The 20,235-nt window shown below is 32.3% G+C and overlaps 1 protein-coding gene across 1 annotated transcript; it reads right to left on the reverse strand.

Moving 5' to 3' along the window:
- Positions 1-12,247: 12,247 nt before the first annotated feature.
- LOC107887165 (receptor-like protein 4) lies at positions 12,248-19,009 on the reverse strand. Its single transcript, XM_016811324.2, has 9 exons — positions 18,810-19,009; positions 17,673-18,713; positions 16,483-16,633; positions 15,988-16,059; positions 15,716-15,784; positions 15,239-15,307; positions 14,513-14,590; positions 13,392-13,600; positions 12,248-12,839 (listed from the first exon to the last, which is right to left on the reverse strand). The coding sequence occupies exons 1-9, from the start codon at positions 18,904-18,906 to the stop codon at positions 12,730-12,732; spliced, it is 1,896 nt and encodes a 631-aa protein (XP_016666813.1). The 5' UTR covers positions 18,907-19,009; the 3' UTR covers positions 12,248-12,729.
- Positions 19,010-20,235: the final 1,226 nt, after the last annotated feature.

Here is a 20,235-nt window from a genome sequence, read left to right on the forward strand (position 1 = left end):
CCTTGGCTATGTGCCTCAAAATGAATGATGACGTCATAAACAGAATGTCCGGGTTTTTGGACACGGGCGATGGCACAGGGGTGTCTAGGCCGTGTGAGGGACACGGGCGTGTGCTTGGCCATGTGAAAATCCCTATAGGTTTGAAATGAAAAAATAAATTCAAATAATTCAACACGGGTGAGGGACACGGGCGTGTCCCTAAGCAGACGGGCCTGTGCTTTGCCTCCACACAGGCGTGTGAGGCATAACCCTAGGAATTTTGCTAAAATTTTTAATAGTTCTCGGTTTAGTCCCGGATCGATTTTAATGTATGTTTTGGACCTTGTAGGTCCATAATAGGGACACTATGATGTTGTTTGATTGGTTTTAAATTAGAATGAAATTTTATAACCTGTATTCTTCGAAATATCTGAATATGTGTCTGGTAACGCCTCGTACTTTGTCCTGGTCTCGGGTACGGGTATGGGGTGTTACAGTATGGATTTTAATTAAAAAGAAATTTCAGTTAATCAACTTAAAGTTAGTTGCTCTTATTCTCGAAAGAAATATTTTCATAATTTAGGGATTTCTACGAATCAAGATACTAAGTAAAGAAATTGCGTAATTTAGATTGATAGTAATAGATGAAATCTATGTGAATTTATTCATGGGTATTGTTTCACTTCTTGGCTGTTATTCGATTATTTTCTTGTTTTGTTCTTTGTCGCGTTCATTAGTTAATTAATTTAGTTAAATTTAGTCTTTAATTAATCACTCAATCTCTTTGATTAAATAACAGAAAGATGGTAATTACTAGTACTTGTAGTCCTCGTGGGAACAAAAATCTTTTCTCACCAAAGCTGTTTTGACAGCACACTAACTCGATAAAGGTTTTATTTAATTTAGGTTTGATTTAAGGTCTTAAGGAGAAATTATGGGTTTCACAAGTAATGTTGCAGGGGTGCGAAATTAAGGTGTGGGCTCTAACCTAAAAGTTGATTGTTAAATAATATTTTTAGCAATTAAATAAATTTAAAATTGCTGGTCAAACTTAGTTAAATGGCTAAGTAAGTGACTTAATGTGATCGAATTAGGTACGTTTCGAGCCCTAACTAAATGGCTTGGTTGCAAAGTTGTATGGTTGTTCGAATACTTGAATATTTGGTATTGGTACGATGTGATAAGTATTATTTGAATGTGTAATGTATGTTGATTGTATGTATAACATGTATTATAATAGGATTAAATGTTGAACGTATGTCATATGTGCTTGGGTGAAATGCTATGAAATGTATTGAACGAAATACTGCCATACATACATTGAAAAAAAATGTTTAAAATGATATTGAACTCCAGCATGTTGGAATGTCACCGTACTGATGGTAAAACTGAACACTTGATAAGTGTTATTACTAATTGAAAGTGATTGCTATAATGAGGGCATGTAAATTATGCTACTGAAATAAGAATGTAATGAGAACATGTTTCTTGAGATTTGTATGGCATTCCACATGTTTATGAAGTGGTATTATGTGGATGACGGAGGAGTTATGTGGAGTAATGACAGCATATTAAGTTTGCATGTATGTTGTTAGTGCACTACAGGGGGAATAATAAGGAGATTTTCAATAATATCACATTTTATTTTAATGGCAGTATAACTGCATTACGGATAATGGTGTTTAACCATATCGAGCTTGGCTCGCAATGTTTGGATTTGGAAAACGGGTTCAGAGGAACTCGTGGTGTGTACAGGATGGTTGGGTAGGAAAAATCATTATGCATAATATTATGACCATGACACTTTTGGATGATAATGTTTGTGCTATGCTTGAGTTACAATGATATTAATGATAATTGTTGTTGGAATGATTACTGGAATGTTTTTATTTGTTTAAACTCGCACTGAGCTAGTTGGCTCACCCCATAGTTTCAACTGTTTCAGGTAACGCTCGAGATTAGGATTGACATGGCATGCAAACATGCGACAGACTTCAGACTTATAATTTATTTTGCTTAAGTTTTTCTTAAGTTTATTTGGTTTTTGGACTGTAAAGTCATTTGGACTGTGGTTTGGGTTTTATTCTACTTTAGGGTTTTCATTTATGCATTATTGACACATTAAATTGGTTTTATTAGCACATTTTTGAAAATGGATTGAGCATGATACTTGACTTAATGATTAATCGGTTAGTAACTAAATTTTCCGTTGCTATAAAAGATAACAAAGTTTTTTTATAAGAGAAACGATGAGCAAAGTGTTTAGAAATCACACTAATGCTAATAAGCTAAACTAAGAATGATTGAATTAATTAATGAATTATTTTCCCAAAAATAAAAAAGTAAATCACAGTTTTTCTAAAAAGAGAGTGTACTTAAGGTTTGAATGAATGATATGGTAGTTTTGTCACGTAGGTCACTAATGTGATCTTTATGATTCAGCCATAACATTTAGGTCAGTTTTGAGAGCTTAAAAACCCACCATTAACAACTACTGAAAGCTTAGGCTTTCTTATGTGTGTTTCAATCCATTTTTTGACAAGAATCATGCACTGAGAACAAAAGTCCAACTTAAAGAGTTAAATGTTTTTTTCAAATCCACCTCCAAGGCACATTTGGATGAAATGGTCTTGCTATAACCATTGATTAGTTCTTATGCTAAGATTACATTGTCTATTAAGTCATTCCTTCTATGAAAGCATTCTAGCTACTAGAGATAATTAATGGTAAACACTTTTTCAACCTATCTGTTAAAATTTTTGTTACCCACTTGTAAAAGGTGGTGCAATAGGAAATGGACCTAAAATCATAAATTTGGCTTGGATTAAGAACATTAATCACAAGATCAATAGGAATATAATTGAAAGTAGTTAACATAGAAAGAACAAACTGCTTCTACAACATCCTTTCCAACTATGCTCTATGGCTTCCAAAAAAAGACAATTGAATAGCCATTAAGGCTTGGTGCTTTATCATGGTGCATGGAGAAGATTGTACTATTTATCTCTTCTACTACAATCAAGCCTATTAGTGTTGGATCTAGTACCCTAAGTGCAGTATTTTCATTTAAGTACACTTGTAATTTTTTTGAACAGATTTGTTGATAAAATTATTTATTAATTACATCAATATACTTTGTATAATTATTCTCATGTGGTGTTTACACTTAAAGAAAAATAGAAGCATATGTTGCTCATTGGTTGTCTAATGTTTAAACTAATACTAAGCAATATTACGTGGTCAGATTGTAATACAAAAAAACAACTTATATTAGTAGACGAACCTAAACATGTCCTTAATCTAATCAGAAATGAACAAACCGATTAAAGACTAATATGTTGTCTATCAAGTCTAATTGGAGAGATGTTTTGTCTTGGGCATCAGAGCTGATGACTCCTAGAAGATAGAGACATAGATGTGACTGATTGAACTAACAGTATATCCAATTGGACCCAAGAAGAATACACCCTGAATCCGGTTATGGATTTATTCACTAGTAATGTTCATAGTGTAACATACCTAAATTCTTAGTGGATGACGGACTATGTATGCATGACTCATATACTTTGATGTAAGTAAAAGCCTAAGTTCAAATAGATATGGAACCGAAAGCTGGTGCGTTGGGTATACGACTTCTGCAGTATGTAGCATTATTCACAATAATGGAATTCATAGCCCGAGACATGGGCAAATGATATTCTCTCATTGGCATTACATGGTTGATGAAAAGTAAACATGACCATGAGTTGTTCGTTTTTGTGATGAATGACTTGATTACTATTTGATAGTAATTGAATTTTCATGAAGGAAGATGTAATTGTTACCATAAGATAAAATAAAATCATATGGGGAGAACAAATATTATCCCAAAGAGATTAAGGATATCTTACAAGGGTAACACACTTATGAAAAGGTCATTAGATGAGCACTGATTGAGTTGCTTTCGTAATGGTATGATGTTGGCGAGTGCTTAGTCACAATACTATAGTGGAATGACTTTTTGACTAAATAAGTTTATAATTAATAGGTAAAAACCTGGAACTTAATTATAAATCATTTCCAATTGGTCCCTTCGCTAGCTCGTTGAAACTCAAAATGAATTGCATGTTGAATCAATTAAACATAAATGGATAGAAATGGTGAATATAGAGAAATGAGAAATATTTGGAAATTGTTATTATTTTCTCCAAAATGAAAATGAAAATGGAGAAATAGAATCATTTGGAAATGAATGTGGTTTTCTCCAAAATGAAAATGAAAATGAAAATGAAAAATGACCTAGAAATGAATTTATGTTTTTCAAATTAAATGAAGTTCGAAAATGGAAATAAATCATTTGGCCATAATGAACTATTGAATGTAGAAATATTAAATATATTTTTATCACAGATTCTTTTACGGTAAAGTTGACATGATTTTAACAGGATTAGAATTGGGTTGAGAAGATTATTTAATTGAAATATATTGATATGAGAAATAAGAAAACAAATATCGGGTTGGATTGAATTATAAAGTACTAGGTTAAAAGTCCAAGAATTACTTGTAATTTGACCCGATATGAGAGAACCCAAAAGTCCCTTATGTTTAATGAGAGGGATGAAAAACCCAAGTATTATTTACAAGGGTTTTCACACCCTAACTTCTAGTTAGACTACGAGTTTGTTTTTCAAGTTGAAATAAACTTCTTCAATTCAACAAGAGTTCTACTTCTTCTTCCTATAAATAGATGACATCAGTAGAGCTAAATATACAACTTGAAGATTTTGTTACTCTTCCCAAAAATAGTGAGAGTTTATTCTCAAGTATTAAATCTATTTTCTAGAATAACAATTCTGTCGGTTTCTATTGAGAAGAGATTTTCGTCTTCACACGAAAACAAAGAAAACTATTTATTGTTTTGTGTTTGATTCGAATCGTTCGAGTCCACAGTCAAAGCAATTCATGTTACGCGAATAGCGGAGAAAGTCATTCCTGTGAAAGTCAGAAACAAAAAGGATCCGTCTAGCTGGAAACATATGTGCGAATTCAGTTTAGGGTTTATTGCTATTAATATCACAAACCGACTCAAATTTTCAAAATTTTTATTTTCTGTTATGCAAGAAAACTATTTTCAAACCAGAATTTTTCCAACAATTAGAACATTCTTTATTTCCTTTGTTATTGAGAACTACAATAAATCTCTCATAAGGTCATTTGGTATACTAACAACATTGGGGTCCTCTAAACCTAAGGTTTGCTTGAAAAATATTACCATTTCACAGTAATTTGCTTAAAAGTATCCATTTTCCTCCCCATCACAAATTATTTGGATAGTATTTATTTTTTGATTAATTAAAACTTGCTTGTGAAAAAAGGTAGTGTTTTGATCTCCTTCTTTAACCCATTATACCATTGATTTTTTTGTCTAAAGAATTTCCCTTTAGTAGCTAACAATGCATGCAAATTTGTTACGACCTTTTTCTCTGCCTGAATAGATCACTAGTGGGTTGGTTTAGCTTCAGAAGCTAAATATTCTCCATTTTCTTCTTCTTTTCATAAAATATACTAGAAATATTTTTGAAAAAATAAGATTATTAAGTTCTCTTAGCTCTACCTTCAATTTCTCTAGTTTACTGATTTTTTTTTTTTTGCATTAGATTGCCATCTAGGATTTCTCTACCTCCTTACTATATTCAAGGTGATTAGTCCAGAACCTGAAAAATAACAAACTGCTTTAAGTTTTATTAGCTCTGGAGAGTGATTAAAAACATTTAGAGAAAGGAACTCCACTATTGAGCTAAGTAAGTAGTTGTGACAGGTTAAGTTCATTAACACTTTATCCAACTTCCTTAAAAATATAGTACCAATTCTTGAAAAGGGGCCAGTAAATGAGTGATCTAGAACTTTTAATTTCTTTTGACAATCTAATAGTTCGTTCATATCAATAGTGATAAACTGGGAAACATTAAAGTTTAAGCCTTCCTTGGGATGTTAGATTAAACTAAAATCTCCTACAATAACCCAAGGTTTGTTCTAAACCCTAAAATTTAGTGCTTGCAAACTGTTCCATAGATCGTTTCTTTAATTTCTAAAATTTCTACCATTCACAATTGAGATGATTATTAAAGGGACATGACTAATAATGTCTACAAAACATGAAATGACCTTATCAATAGCTTCAACTCCAACAACATGCTAGTTTCCCCTTTACAAGATCCAAAGCTTACCATTTTCTAGATAACCATAGTTGTGAAGAATATTCCAACTAGCAAATTTCCTTCCTACTACTAATTATTGAGAAAAATCTCGTTTGAAAACGATTTTCTTGCATAACGAAAAATTAAAATTTTAAATATCGAGCTAGTTTGTGATATTTATACCGATAAACTCTTTATCAAAATCGCACTTTATTTTCGGATAGATGGATCCTTGTCATTCCTAGCTTTCAATCGAATGATCTTTTTCACTATTCTCGTACCACGAACTGCTTTGAGTGTGGGCTCGAATAATTCGAATCAAACACTAAACCAGAAATAGTTTTCTTTGTTTTAGTGTGAAAACGGAAATCTCTTCTCAATAGAAACTGACAGAATTATTATTATAGAAAACAAATTTAATTAGGGGTAAGCAAAACTTGATTCGACTAAAAAAATCGAAAAAATTCAAATTTCGAGCTAAACAAATCGAGTTATTTGAGTTAATCGAATTATTCAGGTTAATCGAGTTATTCAAGTCAACTCAATTTTTTTTTTGAATTTCGAGTTCGAATCGAGTTGAGTTTTCAAATTCGAATAACTCGAATAATTCAAATAATTCAAATAACTCAAATAATTCGAATATCAAACTATAATATTTTACATTTTTACCCCAAACTCTCAAACCTTTTTACTTTTCCTCCAAAACTTTTACTCCCTTCCTATTTCAACTCCCCAATCTACCCAAAATTCATTTCTTATCAAAATTTTACTCTCCCATTTACTTTTTCTCAAAATTTTACTCCCAAAAACCCTCAAATTTTTTTATTTTTCCCCAAAAATTTTACTCCCTCCCACTTTCCCCCTAAAACTTTTACTTCATTTCCATTCCACCTCCCATCTACCCCAAACCCATCCCCCCCCCCAAAATTTTTTTTAATATTTTCCCTCCAAAATTTTACTCCCCCCATTTACTTTTCCTCAAACTTTTATTCCCAAAACTTTTTATTTTCCCCCTAAACTTTTATTTCTCACCCTTTACTCTCAAATAAAAAATAAAAATTATCCAAAAAAATTACTAAACATAAATAGTAATAATTTTGTTTATATATACTATTTATATTATTAAATTAAATTTCACATTTTATATTATTTATATTATTGAATTGTTTAGTCATATTGAATATTTATATTAAAATTAAAAATTTTATATTGGTATCAATTTCACATTTTATCTTTAAAATAATTTTTATTTAAAAAACCACATTTTTACATTTAATATATTTTTTAATTCCAAAATACATAGTGACAAGAATCTGAAGATAATTGAAACAACTAAGCAAGCAAAAAAACTAACCCGTATATAAAAGATTAATAAGTAAATTATGAGGTGATGAAAGTTAATAAAAAATTTGATTAAGGTGGACAAATTTTATTATGATAGGTGACAGTGGTTACAAGGACCCAAAATTATTTTTTAAAATTTAACTCGAATAAATATATTCGATTCGAATTCCATCTCATTTGACTCGATTCAAGAAAATTTTAAATCAAATTAGGACGATAAAATATGATTCGTCAACTTGATTAACTTGAAATTTTTTTCATTCAATTCGATCAATCGCTCACCCCTAGATTTAATACTTGAGAATAAATTCTCACTATTTTTTAGCAGAGTAACAATATTTTCAGTTTGTATATTTAGTCTTACCGATACCATCTATTCATAGTAAGAAAAGGTAGAACTCTTGTTGAATTGAAGAAGTTTATTTCAACTAGAAAAAAATGAACTCCTAGTCTAACTAGAAGTATAAGGGGTGGCAACCCTAGTTAAAAATACTAGGGTTTGTTGTCCCTCCCTTTAACATGATGGGTTTTTGGGCCTCTCCCATATCGAATCCAATTACAAGTACTTCTTGACTTTTAACCTAGTACTTTATAATTTGATCCAACACGATATTTATTTTTCTATTTCCCAAAATAAACATTTAAATTTTTTTTGATTTAAATAATATTATCAACCCGATTCTAATTTCGTTAAAATCATGACAACTTTACCATAAAATAATCTATGAGAAAATATATTTAATATTTATACATTCAAAGGTTCACTATGACTAAATGATTTATTTCCATTTTTGAACTTCATTTAATTTGAAAAACATATATTCATTTCCAAGTCATTTTCATTTCGGAGAAAACAATTTCATTTTTAAATGTTTCCATTTTTTTATTTTCATTCTGGAGAAAATCATAATTATTTCCAAATGTTTCACATCCTCCATTTTCACCATTTTTATCCATTTATGTTCATTTGATTCAACATGCAACTCATTTCTTGTTTTAACGAGCTAGCAAAGGGATCAATTGGACATATGCATTTAGGGCTCAAATGATTTATAATTAAATTCTAGCTTTTTGTCTATTAATTATAAACTTATTTAGCCACGAAGTCATTCCACTATAGTATTGTGGTTGTGCTCTCCCTAACGGCATACCATTATGAAAGTAACTCAATCAGTGCTCGTCTAATGACCTTGTCATAAGTATGTTACCCTCATAGGGTATCCTTAATCTCTTTAGGATAATATTTGTTCTCTCAACATAATCATATTTTATCTCATGGTAACCATTATATCTTCCTTCATGAAAAGTCAATTACTATCAAATAGTAATCAAGTCATTCATCATAAAGACGAATGACTCGAGACCATGTTTACTTTTTATAACCATTTAGTGCCAATGAGAGGATATTATTTACACATGTCTTGGGTTATGAATTCCACTATTTTGAATGACGCTATATACTGCAAAAGTTGTATACCGAACGCACCAACTTTTGATTCCTTATCAATTTGAACTCAGGCTTTTACTTACATCAAACTAAATGAATCATGCATACATAGTCTATCATCCACTCAGGATTTAGGTAGGCCACACTATGAACATCACAAGTGAATAAATCTATAAATGAATTCAGGATGTATTCTTTTTGAATCCAGTCTATCATCCACTCAGGATTTGGTAGGCCACACTATGAACATCACAAGTGAATAAATCTATAAATGAATTCAGGATGTATTCTTTTTGAATCCAGTCTGATGTATTGTTAGTCCAATCAATCACATTTATGTCTCTATCTTTTAGGAGTCATTCACTCCTATACCTTAGATAAAACATCTCCCCAATTAGACTTGAAGGCTTATGATGCGATCCCGACCGCATCATGTTTCGACACACTTTGACAACATCGAGATTGGCCTAAACGCAAAGGGCCCAACTGCAAAATGAAATCAAATTTCATTTTTTTAATTTGTGTGCAGGCCTTAATTAAGCGAACTTGGGTTGGAAACCATTGCTGGATTAATCGAACGATTAAAGATGTTCGATTCAAGTGTTCCATGCAATTTGCTACAATCTCATTTAGCTCATTCATAGCTCATTCAAGTTTATTGAGCCCAACATTATTCAGTTTTAGCTTGTGCATCAATTTGCTGGAATATTTAATTTGGTTTCAGCTCAATTTTAGTTTTATTTAGTTTATGTGTTTTGAGCTAAATAATTGTTGGATTGAACTTTTAATATATTTAGTTTAATTAATTCAGTTGTTTTAATTGCTTAAATACTTAGTTTAATTAATTAAGTTGTTTTGAATGTTCTTTAGTTGCTTAAATAATTTCGGCATTTAATATGTTTTAGCTTAATTAATTTGCTACAGTCATTTAAGTTATTTAATTAGTTAACTTGTTTAATTGTGCTTATAGATGAGTTAATCATTGAATCCGCTGTTACATGGATTGGCATTAAAGGAAGAAATGAATTAAGCTATTTTGAAGATGAATTAAAGGCCAGCGGCTATTATGAGCTTATTCAAGTAACCGTTTGGAGATTTTAATGGACAAGGAGTTGATTACACAAGCCATTCAGCTTCCAAATGTTTTTTATGTTATAGTGACTGTTCAATTTCGTTCATTTACACATTGCATCAGTTTTCTTCAAGCATTCATACAAAGAAGCTGGTCGCGTGCCAAATTTAAGCCAATTGTTGCTGCTATCCATTCAGTTGCTCAAAGGAGAATTAATGGGCTGTTCAGCTCATTAGAGCTCATTATTAGCTGATTTAGAAGATTAAATAAGCTATCCATTTCCGTTACATAAGTTAGAGTTCATCAAAGGTCTTTTAGTTTTAATTAGCTTAATTAAGTTCATCAATAACTCATTTAAGCTGATTAGTTTGTGTCCATTCGGCTGGAACATGTTTAGCCTATAAATAGTTTGTTTTTATAATTATTTGAAAGACTTTTTGCCAAATTATATGAACAAATGTTCTTTTGTGAGATTTCCAATTCTCATAGTTCTTTTCGAGTTTGACTTGACTTATCAAGCATAGCTTGTGGCGTCAATCTTTCCTTTGTAAACCGAACTTATCGTGTTTTGGTGTGGCGTTCATTATACCTGTGGTTCCTACCTCTTTACGTAACAAGTCAAGGTCCATCTACCTTCATCATTTTTCACCTTAAGCAATATAAGTCCCCAGGCAATACTCTTTATAGTATTGAATCGTTCTTAAAGCTTGAGTTCTATTTTCCATTCCACCTAATCTATCAATTATCTTTTTAATTTTTTTGTTAGCTGAATTCCCTATCCATTGCTTAATTATCTTTCTTTTCAACCTTTGTATGTAGCCATTGTCTATCTTTTCCATCCCTTTTTGAAACAAACCAAGTCTTACTCAAATTCATGATTGGGCAATCTAAACGACTCCAATCATCACCGAAACGAGATCGAATCAACATAGTAGTCTTTCAATCGATTTGCTTATTTTCAATTAGACTAAGGACATGCTTAAGTTCGTCTACTAATATAAGTTATTTTTCCATATTACGATCAGACCACATAATACTGCTTAGTATTAGTTAAACATTAGAAAACCAATGAGTTAATATTTGCTTCTTTTTTGCTTTACATACAAAAACCATGTGAGGACAATATACAAAGTATTAATGTAATTCATGAATAATTTTATGAACCAATTTGTTTAAAAAAATTACAATTGTACTTAGACAAAAATATTACAATTAGGACATCAGATCCAATAATAATTAGGCACACTAGTACTTAGGAGAGAACTGTGAGAAATGTGTATGTTGGGAGGGGGGGAGGGATTATACTTTTTTTTTACCGTTGGGGGGCCAATGACTAGTTAAAATAGCTGTTGGAATTGACCGTTAAAGCACAGGCAAAAGCACACCTATGTGGAAGCGCTCTGACGTGAGTGCGTTTTACATATCAGCAAGGAAAAAGAGGCTAAGCTAGACGCACTTTTTTGTGTTTCCCCTAAAAAAAATTTCAACTCAACACGTTTTAGGAAAATCAGACCATTCGTATAATTATGAGGAAAAATGATTCATTTTCATGATTTTCCTTAGAAATGGACCTTTTCTAATCATTTAGTCTATTATAAATATTCAAAAAATTTTAAATATTATGATGAAACTTTTCAGACGATAAAACTTAATTTTTAATTGAAAACACGTCCTACTCAGTACCCAGCAACCCCTTTTGCCTTTAAAAAAGTGCCCAAATAAAATCACCTTATGGGATTTGGAATATTTTGCCATCGCATTTATTACAAATTTAACGGGGGATGATAGAATGAGCCACTTTTGACTTTTTCTTTTAGTAAATTCATGCTTTAAAGAAATATTGAAAACTTAAACGTCAAACATGTTTTCATCAAAAAGAAAATGAAAATGTCAAATCATACTTGTAATTAAACTAATTTTCTATCTTTTATAATCTATTAGTAATCCTTTTTTAATGCGAAGATAGGAAAAAAAAATTCACTACCACATTTCTTCTGTTGGATCCCTTTTTCTTTATACAAACCAACAAAAATAACTCAAATCAGATAGAGGGAAAAAGAATTATTCAGAAGACATTTAACCTTGGGCAATCAAATGAACTATCGAGGAAACGACACAACTCATACACGACGGTTAACAATTCTACAATTGATTGCAGAAACAACCAAATATAAATCCTAAATCCAGAGGTGAAAGAGTGAGCATTGAAACAAGAGTGACGTATAAAAATTAAGTAGAATCAACCTGGACCTCTTGGCAATAAATTAGTGGTCTCATTTACATAATCCAAGTGTGGATATTTATGACCCCATGCATTGCATTGCTCACCAAATGTCACACACACACAAAAAAAAAGGGTTATGACTAACACATACACTGACCTCCTTATACCCTTTTGTTGATCAATGGGAAAAACTATAAGGCGAATTGAGATACAATGCATTTCAACAGCGAATGCGACTTTCTAAGGCCCCATTTCGTTGGTCAAATCCAAATCCACCAACTCTTGGTTTTTTTGTCTTTTCTTTCCTTTTTCAGTATAGAAATTCATTCACGTGTTTTATTTTATGGTATTCCCTATATAACTGCACTGCATTTCATTTGCATGCGCCCCCTCTAATCTCTCTCTATATATATATGCCCTCTTCATGTGTGAATGGAAAACTACGAAAACCAGTAATGTTTCCTTTCCAAAGCTGGCTGTTTGACTACTAACGGGGGTTGAGGGGAACTGATGGTAACCCCTTGGCGTGCTGACTCTCCATTTCAAGCAGCATCAATGACTTCTGTCTTTGATACCTGTTCCTCTTCGCAGCAAGTGCTGCAAACAACACCAACAAACAATTTTATCACACGCAATCGCAGCATCAGTCAATTTGCTGTTGAAACAAAAGCAGATTAAACCAAACAAACAAGCAACTGAAGTGTAGCCATGTTACAACAATCAAAATGCAATAGTTCTTAATGAATTCAATTTCTAACTCAATCAGATTTATTCAAATTTGATCTCTCCATGAATCAGAGCCAGGTTTGGATATCAACCCACTGAGGGGTCGAATCAATTTTAGCTTTTAGGATTGGAAATTTTCTTAATTTCCCTATAGTGATTGATAGCTAGCTCCCAAAACAGGAAGCAAATGCATTATTGGTACTAAAGTTAAATGATTTAAGTTAAATTTAGCCTTGAAATTTTGGAGTTAGGATTGCACTTCTAGCCTATCAGATGTAAGTTTTGCATCTTAAAGTGAGAGTCAAAATTTATGAAAGGGCAATAATGTAATGACATCATAAATGCATAATATATATATTAATGCTAATTCGAAAGTCAAGCTGAGGCAACTGATAAAAACCGAACTTCTGAAATAGTACTTACATATTAAATCTGAAGGTAAACCAAAATCATAATCATTTCTACCCCGCCTGATACAGAATATGTAGATCACCAGCAGCAGCACAGCAACAAAAAGGAAGCATGATAGGCCTATTGCAATTTTACCACCTTTCGACAAGCGACCATTCTCCCAAAAAAGGGGACAATCCGGTAAAGGAGGAACTCCACACAAGCCTTTGTTACCAGAAAGACTGGAGGAAATAAATCACAGTTAACTATATAAAAAATCCGTATAAAAATATAGCTATTTATAAAATTGAGTTGGCAACTTTAAGCATATATTTCCTAGGTACAAATAAGGTTCCATTTGATTGATGCTTTAGCTATTTCTTTTTACTTTTTTGCAAAAAACAAAATTAATAGAAAAACACGCATCAATCAAAGCAAAAGCTAAATTGATCAACCATATAGCTTCAATCACGGCATCTAACCCACATATTAGTTACCAGTGTAAGTACATCAAGTGTGAGCTACTTAGGTTCAGCTCAATGAACACTACTATAGCTCATGCAGTATCAAACACGAACTCAAGCTAGAGTACCAAGCTTAGCTAGGTTTGAGAATATTAAACTCATTTGAAGCAATTACTGACCCAAATCAGGCTTTCAAACTTTTAAAGACAAGATAGCTCCTTGCAAGCAAGTTAACAGCCATGGTAATCCATTCATTTGTCATAATACAAGAATTTCCTTTTACTATTATTGTTATTATTTTGGTGGAAGAGTGTCAAGTTATATCTCAGGCCAAAAGTAATGTTTCAAGCAATTTTATAAAAAATGTAGGACATAAAACAACAAGGGTTAGCTTTTAATGTGTAATAGGAAAGGTTGTAATGAGATTGAACAGTTATGATCAAAGAGGAAAAATGAGATAAATTTTCCACCAAAAGTGAAGAATAAATGAAGCCATGGAATCTCCTCTAAGCAACTAAACGAAATGAACAGAGTGATGATATGTACAAAATGGGGAAAAGTACGAGTATGCAAACAATCGAAATCTATATGCATGCAGAATGGATAAAGACAAACAATTGACATCTATATGCATGTGAACCAGAAAACAGTTCCTCCATAATAAAGAACAAATTAAAAAATATGACATACTCAATAGTCCCTCCGTGCACACCAACAGAGTAAAGTTCTTCTGGAACTCTCCCTTCCAATAAGTTATTGTTAAGCCTCCTGACAAGAGAATAAGCAAAATGTAATGTTAATGGCAAGGAACCATGCCATAGGAATAGAAGGACACATGCGAGAGTGGAAGAGTTTAAAATAGGTAAAAAGGGGACCAATTAGTTAAATCAGCTCAATTTTCAAAAAGCATCAGGAAATAGGTGGAAATGTCACTCCTAATGTCCACAAATCCTACTCAGGCATTATGATCTACAATGGACTGAAAGGAGGAGTTAAACGCTTTGAGAACGAAGATAGAGAACCGTGTTTTAAGGCGGTTTGGACATCTAAATGAAATAGACCTTCCAATGCACCATGATGGTAGGTGATCCAGTGGAAGATATACATGACGTTAAGAGGAAGGCAAAAATGAGATTGAATGAAACTATAAAAATGGACCTCAATTTTACTTTGCCTTCTAAAGATATGACCATATTCAAAAGAACAACCATGCAATATGATCATAAAGCTTGTCCCACCTCCTCAGAAAAGGCTTAGCACATCAACATCTTTATCAAAATCACATTGAAATAATTACAATTAATAATATGCTTATTTCGTATGAATAAAAGAAATCTTAAGCATGTACAGAACAATTATGTATCAAGAAAATGAAATTGTGTTGAATTCTCTAAAAACAATAGGGACAACACGTACACAAGCTGCAGATTTGAAGATGTTAAACTTTCCGGTATGGAGCCAGAGAATTGATTATCGGACAAATCCCTGCAAAAATACAAGTCAAAGGCAATACATTAAATTCAAGAAAAAAGTTGACTCATGGATCTGATGATTAAGCCACCATCTTGAAGAAACATTGAAAAAGAATGGTAGGACATGGAAAAGTAAAAAATGAAAAAATATTAATCTCCAATATGCACAACGAAAATGCAAATAGATAAACTATGACCAATCCATATTTTTGCCACTATGACAAAAACAATGTAACAGGAGGGAAAAGCCACTACTGTAAAAGGCTGATCCAGAAGTCTACAGCACAAACTGTGATAAAACAATATTTTTACCAGTTAAGGGTAAAAACACACCTAGCAGAAGGGAACAAAAGAAAAAGAAAGACAGACCGTTATTAGAGTCTACAGTGCACTTCAAATTAATAAAAGAATTAGAACTTACAGTCGTGCAAGGGATTTTTGTCCAAGCCCAATTGGTAGAGTGCCATCTAAAGAATTAGAATTCAAGTTCCTGAACAATTTAAAAGAAATGAAAATTCCAATAACAAGACAAGTAATTCCAAAGGAACCAACAATGAAAGACTGTAAGTCATGAGTTAAATGCTCCACAAATGAAACAAGTCAGAAAGGTAATCACGCTTAATAAATCATTTACTTTTCACTATGTATATGATGCCGAGTTGAGAACGTAGAAGGCTAACAGCTAATACTTACAGATTAATCAAGTTTGACAGGAGACTAATCTGCTCACTGATATACCCCTTCAGGCCTTGACTTCCAAGTTCTCTGTAATATATGCATGGGCAATATATATAGATCTAAGCATAAAAAACATAAAATTTTGGCTCTGGTACAGTTATAAGCAGTCACACTAAAATAAATAGTAAATGGACTTATGCTGTCCCAAATAAAGTGAAATTTATATCTATCTAAAAAAAGAACCTCTGCAACCTAATTCAGAAACATTTTGATTTTTTCTTCTCTCTACAATGTTTACATTTCTCTCAAACATTACCTTCCTGATTCTCTTGTATCACCATCTCTTATTCTAAGTCTACATATTGGCACAATAATTCCTCTCAACAAGTAATTACTCCATCTCTAAGATCCTATTGTTATCACATTTTACTATTGTCTATACTTTTCCAATTTTATTTGATTCAAGAATGAGAGTTGTGTTTGTCAAATAGAAGCAAAGGCGGCACTTACATTTGAGTAATGACAAGGCCAGTTCCATTCTTGTTAGTATGACATGTAACTCCTTCCCAAGCATCCCAATCAGTAGGAGCACATGGATCACCATTCCAACCCATTCGGTCAGGAACACGGAGTGAATCTTTCAATGCTTTCATTGCGACCACTACAAGATTGCCAAATAAGTAACACATCTATTTCAGAAATATATATCCCAATTTCTCTCTTCAGCACAAACATTATTTACATGTGAACTTTTTCTATCTATTCATTTTCTAAACCAAGAGAACTATTGTTCCTTCCAAGAATCAGTTCCTTCGAAGTCCTGATCTTTAACACCAACCGCAATATAAGGCCCATTTAAGGATTTGCTCCAGTTTCCAAGGAAACTAGAACAAGGACAAGCATATTTCCCGTTTTTTCTTGCCAAACTCACGCATTTATCACAACCATCTATAACCCACTAGATGAATACATGTGACAATATGGCCATCCTTCGTAAGTGATTCTAACATATATTGGGGAAATATTAATAAATGGAACACAGACTCAAACTTTTAAGTTTTCATTATGAGAACTCGATCTCCCCTTGGCACCTACTTTAATAAAATAATAGTTATTATAATCACATGTTAAATAGAAAGCTATTTGGATATCCGATCTGTTTTCTTTTTGGCGGATTCAGATTTTAAAATTACTATCCACTAGAGATTTGGGTGGATACCCGGTTTTCCATAATCCAAGGGTACATTACTTATTTGGATAACCGATGTGGATTTCGATATCCAAATTCATTCGTTACAAAATGCTTATAATTTTGACATTATATGCATAAGATTATAAGTTCAGAATTTAGGAGATTTGAATTCAGATGTGTGGATTTGGATATAAAAAAAAATGAAAATTTCGAAATTGGATTTTTTCAGATTCGGATATCCAACAGATAAAAAGTATTTAATACTCGGATAATTTGCGGAAAATAAATAGGTTCGGACTTTTAGGTAAATTTGTAGATTCAGACAAATAAATAAAATCGCATATCCTACCCACCACCATTCCTAATCAAATTAACTACCCAAAAAGTCTAATTTTCCTATAGAAAACTAATGATTTCAAGGACCAACCAAACTCTCATACGCAACTTTCAACTTAACATGCAAATCACTAAAAAGTTCATATAAATAATAAAAATTCAGCATCTTTACCTTGTTCAGGAACCGTGGCCAAATCAGCTGGAACCATGGCGTAATTTTCAAGCCCACAGATCAACGGAGCCCCTGCCACAGGCGACAGCTTCACATTCAACACAGAACTGCTCAAATTCTTCTCCGTATAATTTAAACTAAAAGCCGCAAAGCTCCCAACTTCCTTTAATATATCCACTCTACTCACATTCTTATCGTTGACCAGCACATCGAACACTCTCTCCCCTGCCTTTTTAACCGTCGAATCGATCTCCGCAAAATGAAACCACACCAAGTAATCAAGCTTTGCATCCACTGGTAATTCGTATTCCAGACGTCCCTCAATTGTCACCGCCGATTGGTACAATTTCATGGGAAAGTAATTCGGCGCTTTATCGGTACCAGTTATTTTTTCTTTAGTGGTTATAACTTTAGCGGATTCCGACTTTCCAGCTCGGTAATCGGAATCGGATTGCCAGGAGCGGCCGAAGGCGTCCGGGTCGGATGTGAAACCGGGTCCCCATTGTGATGAACCGGGAGAGAGTCGCCCATAGTTGACTAGAATGTAGCTATCGCTGGTTTGGGCGGAGTTATATGACAAAGGATCGATCTGGACGACTTCCAGAGAAGCGATGACGGGAGGGTCAGTGGCAATGCTGTAAAAACAGAAATCGAGTTGACCGTCTTTGACGAAGGCAAAGAGATCGGAGTAAGCGCCATCTCGAGTGAGAGATTCGGGCCAAGGAGAGCGCCAGGAAAAGACGAGAGTGCCCTCGACAGAAGCGTCGAAGGAAGGGGAATGGGATTTGCCGTCGTAGTTGTCGTAAACGGTAAAAGTACGGATGTAGTAACGGCCAGCAGGAAGGGGGATATTGTAGCAATTCTTCTTACCGGAGGAGAGTGGGAAGTAACGGAGAGTCTTTTCGTGTTGAAGATGGAAATGTAGGGGCTCGGAGACCACGGAGGTGGAACCGCCAGTGAAGAATTTGTCGGGTAGCCAAGAGATGTTGTAGGAGTCGGTGGAAGGAGTGGAACTGCCGCAGTCAATGTGGAAGCTAGTGTCTGCAAAGAAAACAAAAACAAAATACAATAGCAGCAGTTAGAAGATAGTGAGCGAGAATAAGAAAAGAAAAACAAAAGGTGGTGGAAGTGGCTTACTGTAAGGGTAGGGCAAAGGGGAGGAAGAGTGGAGGAGGAGAGCCAAGGAGAGCAGGAAAAGGAAGAGGAAGGACATGGTGGAACGAGAGAGAAACATAATAGGAAATGGGGGATTTGATTTTGGACATTGACGCTATAAAGTAGGGGTGGGGTGGGAGTATAAAGTCAGACAGTAAAAGAGGGCGAGATTAGTGGGATATAATATTAATTCACACTTCAACAATTTGTTTACATAATACCAATTAAAAATAAATAAATAAAAAGCATAAAATCGAATTACTAAATCCTCAAATTGGAAAAGTAAAAGCTTTTTGAAAATACTCAAATAATAAAATAAATTAAATAGTATTTTTCTTATAATTTACTTTAAATATGTTTCAATTCATATTAAATAATAATACTATTCTTTATCTAATTATTTATATTTCAATATTTAATTAAATTAATTTTAAAAAATAATAAAATGTAATTTACTATTAATTACATTAATCTTTAAAAATAATTAAATTAAATATTTAAAAAATAATTGGTGTTAATTATTTATATTTCAATCTTTAGTTACATTAATTTTAAAAAAATAATAATATATTTTTAATTAAAATGCAAAATTAACCAGTGCGATGCAGAATTAAGAAAATAAGATATTATCTAAAATAAGGCTTTGATGCATTTTAAGAAAAATTAGTTAGTGAAAGGTTGTTTTTATGAAAAGTGGTATTGTTATCCGCGCAACATGTCAGCATTTTTTATTTATTGTTATGAAGTGAACACTTTTTCCTATAATTATGATTTCGTATTAACTAATGAAACAATTTAATATACTTGGTTTCAATTTAATTTATTTTTTAATTATTATATGCGATCAATTCCTACATCGGACGCAGCGTAGGGGCAGGAGTATAATATTGATTCGCATCTCTTGATTATATCATACCATCCAAAAGAAAGTATTCTTAGTAAAATTTATTTGAAAGTGCTCAAATAAAGCCTTAACTTTTTTAAAAGTGGATAAATAATTTAGATGATTATTTTCTTATCATTTACTTTAGATATATTTCAATCCATATTAAAAATAATAATAATATTTAAATTAATATAAGTTATTTACATTCCAATATTTAATTACATTAATATTAAGAGTAATTTTAAAAATTTTAAAATAAATTTAAATTTTATTAAAAATTATAAGAAATTTAAAAGCTTTTAAATAATTTAAAATATAATTAAATATTTAAATGTAGTTTAAAATTATCTTTTAGTACTGTTTACAAATTAATTTTATATCCCATATTTTTTATATTTTAATTTCTTACTTATGTTATTTGAGAGAATTTATTAGAAAAATAACATACATTAATTTAATATATTTTAATTAATCCAAAAAATCAACCTATGCATCATAGGGTAAAAAAAACTTTAGGAAAAA

This window comes from Gossypium hirsutum, chromosome A03 (assembly GCF_007990345.1).
Source record: "Gossypium hirsutum isolate 1008001.06 chromosome A03, Gossypium_hirsutum_v2.1, whole genome shotgun sequence".
NCBI classification, from domain to species: Eukaryota; Viridiplantae; Streptophyta; class Magnoliopsida; order Malvales; family Malvaceae; genus Gossypium; species Gossypium hirsutum.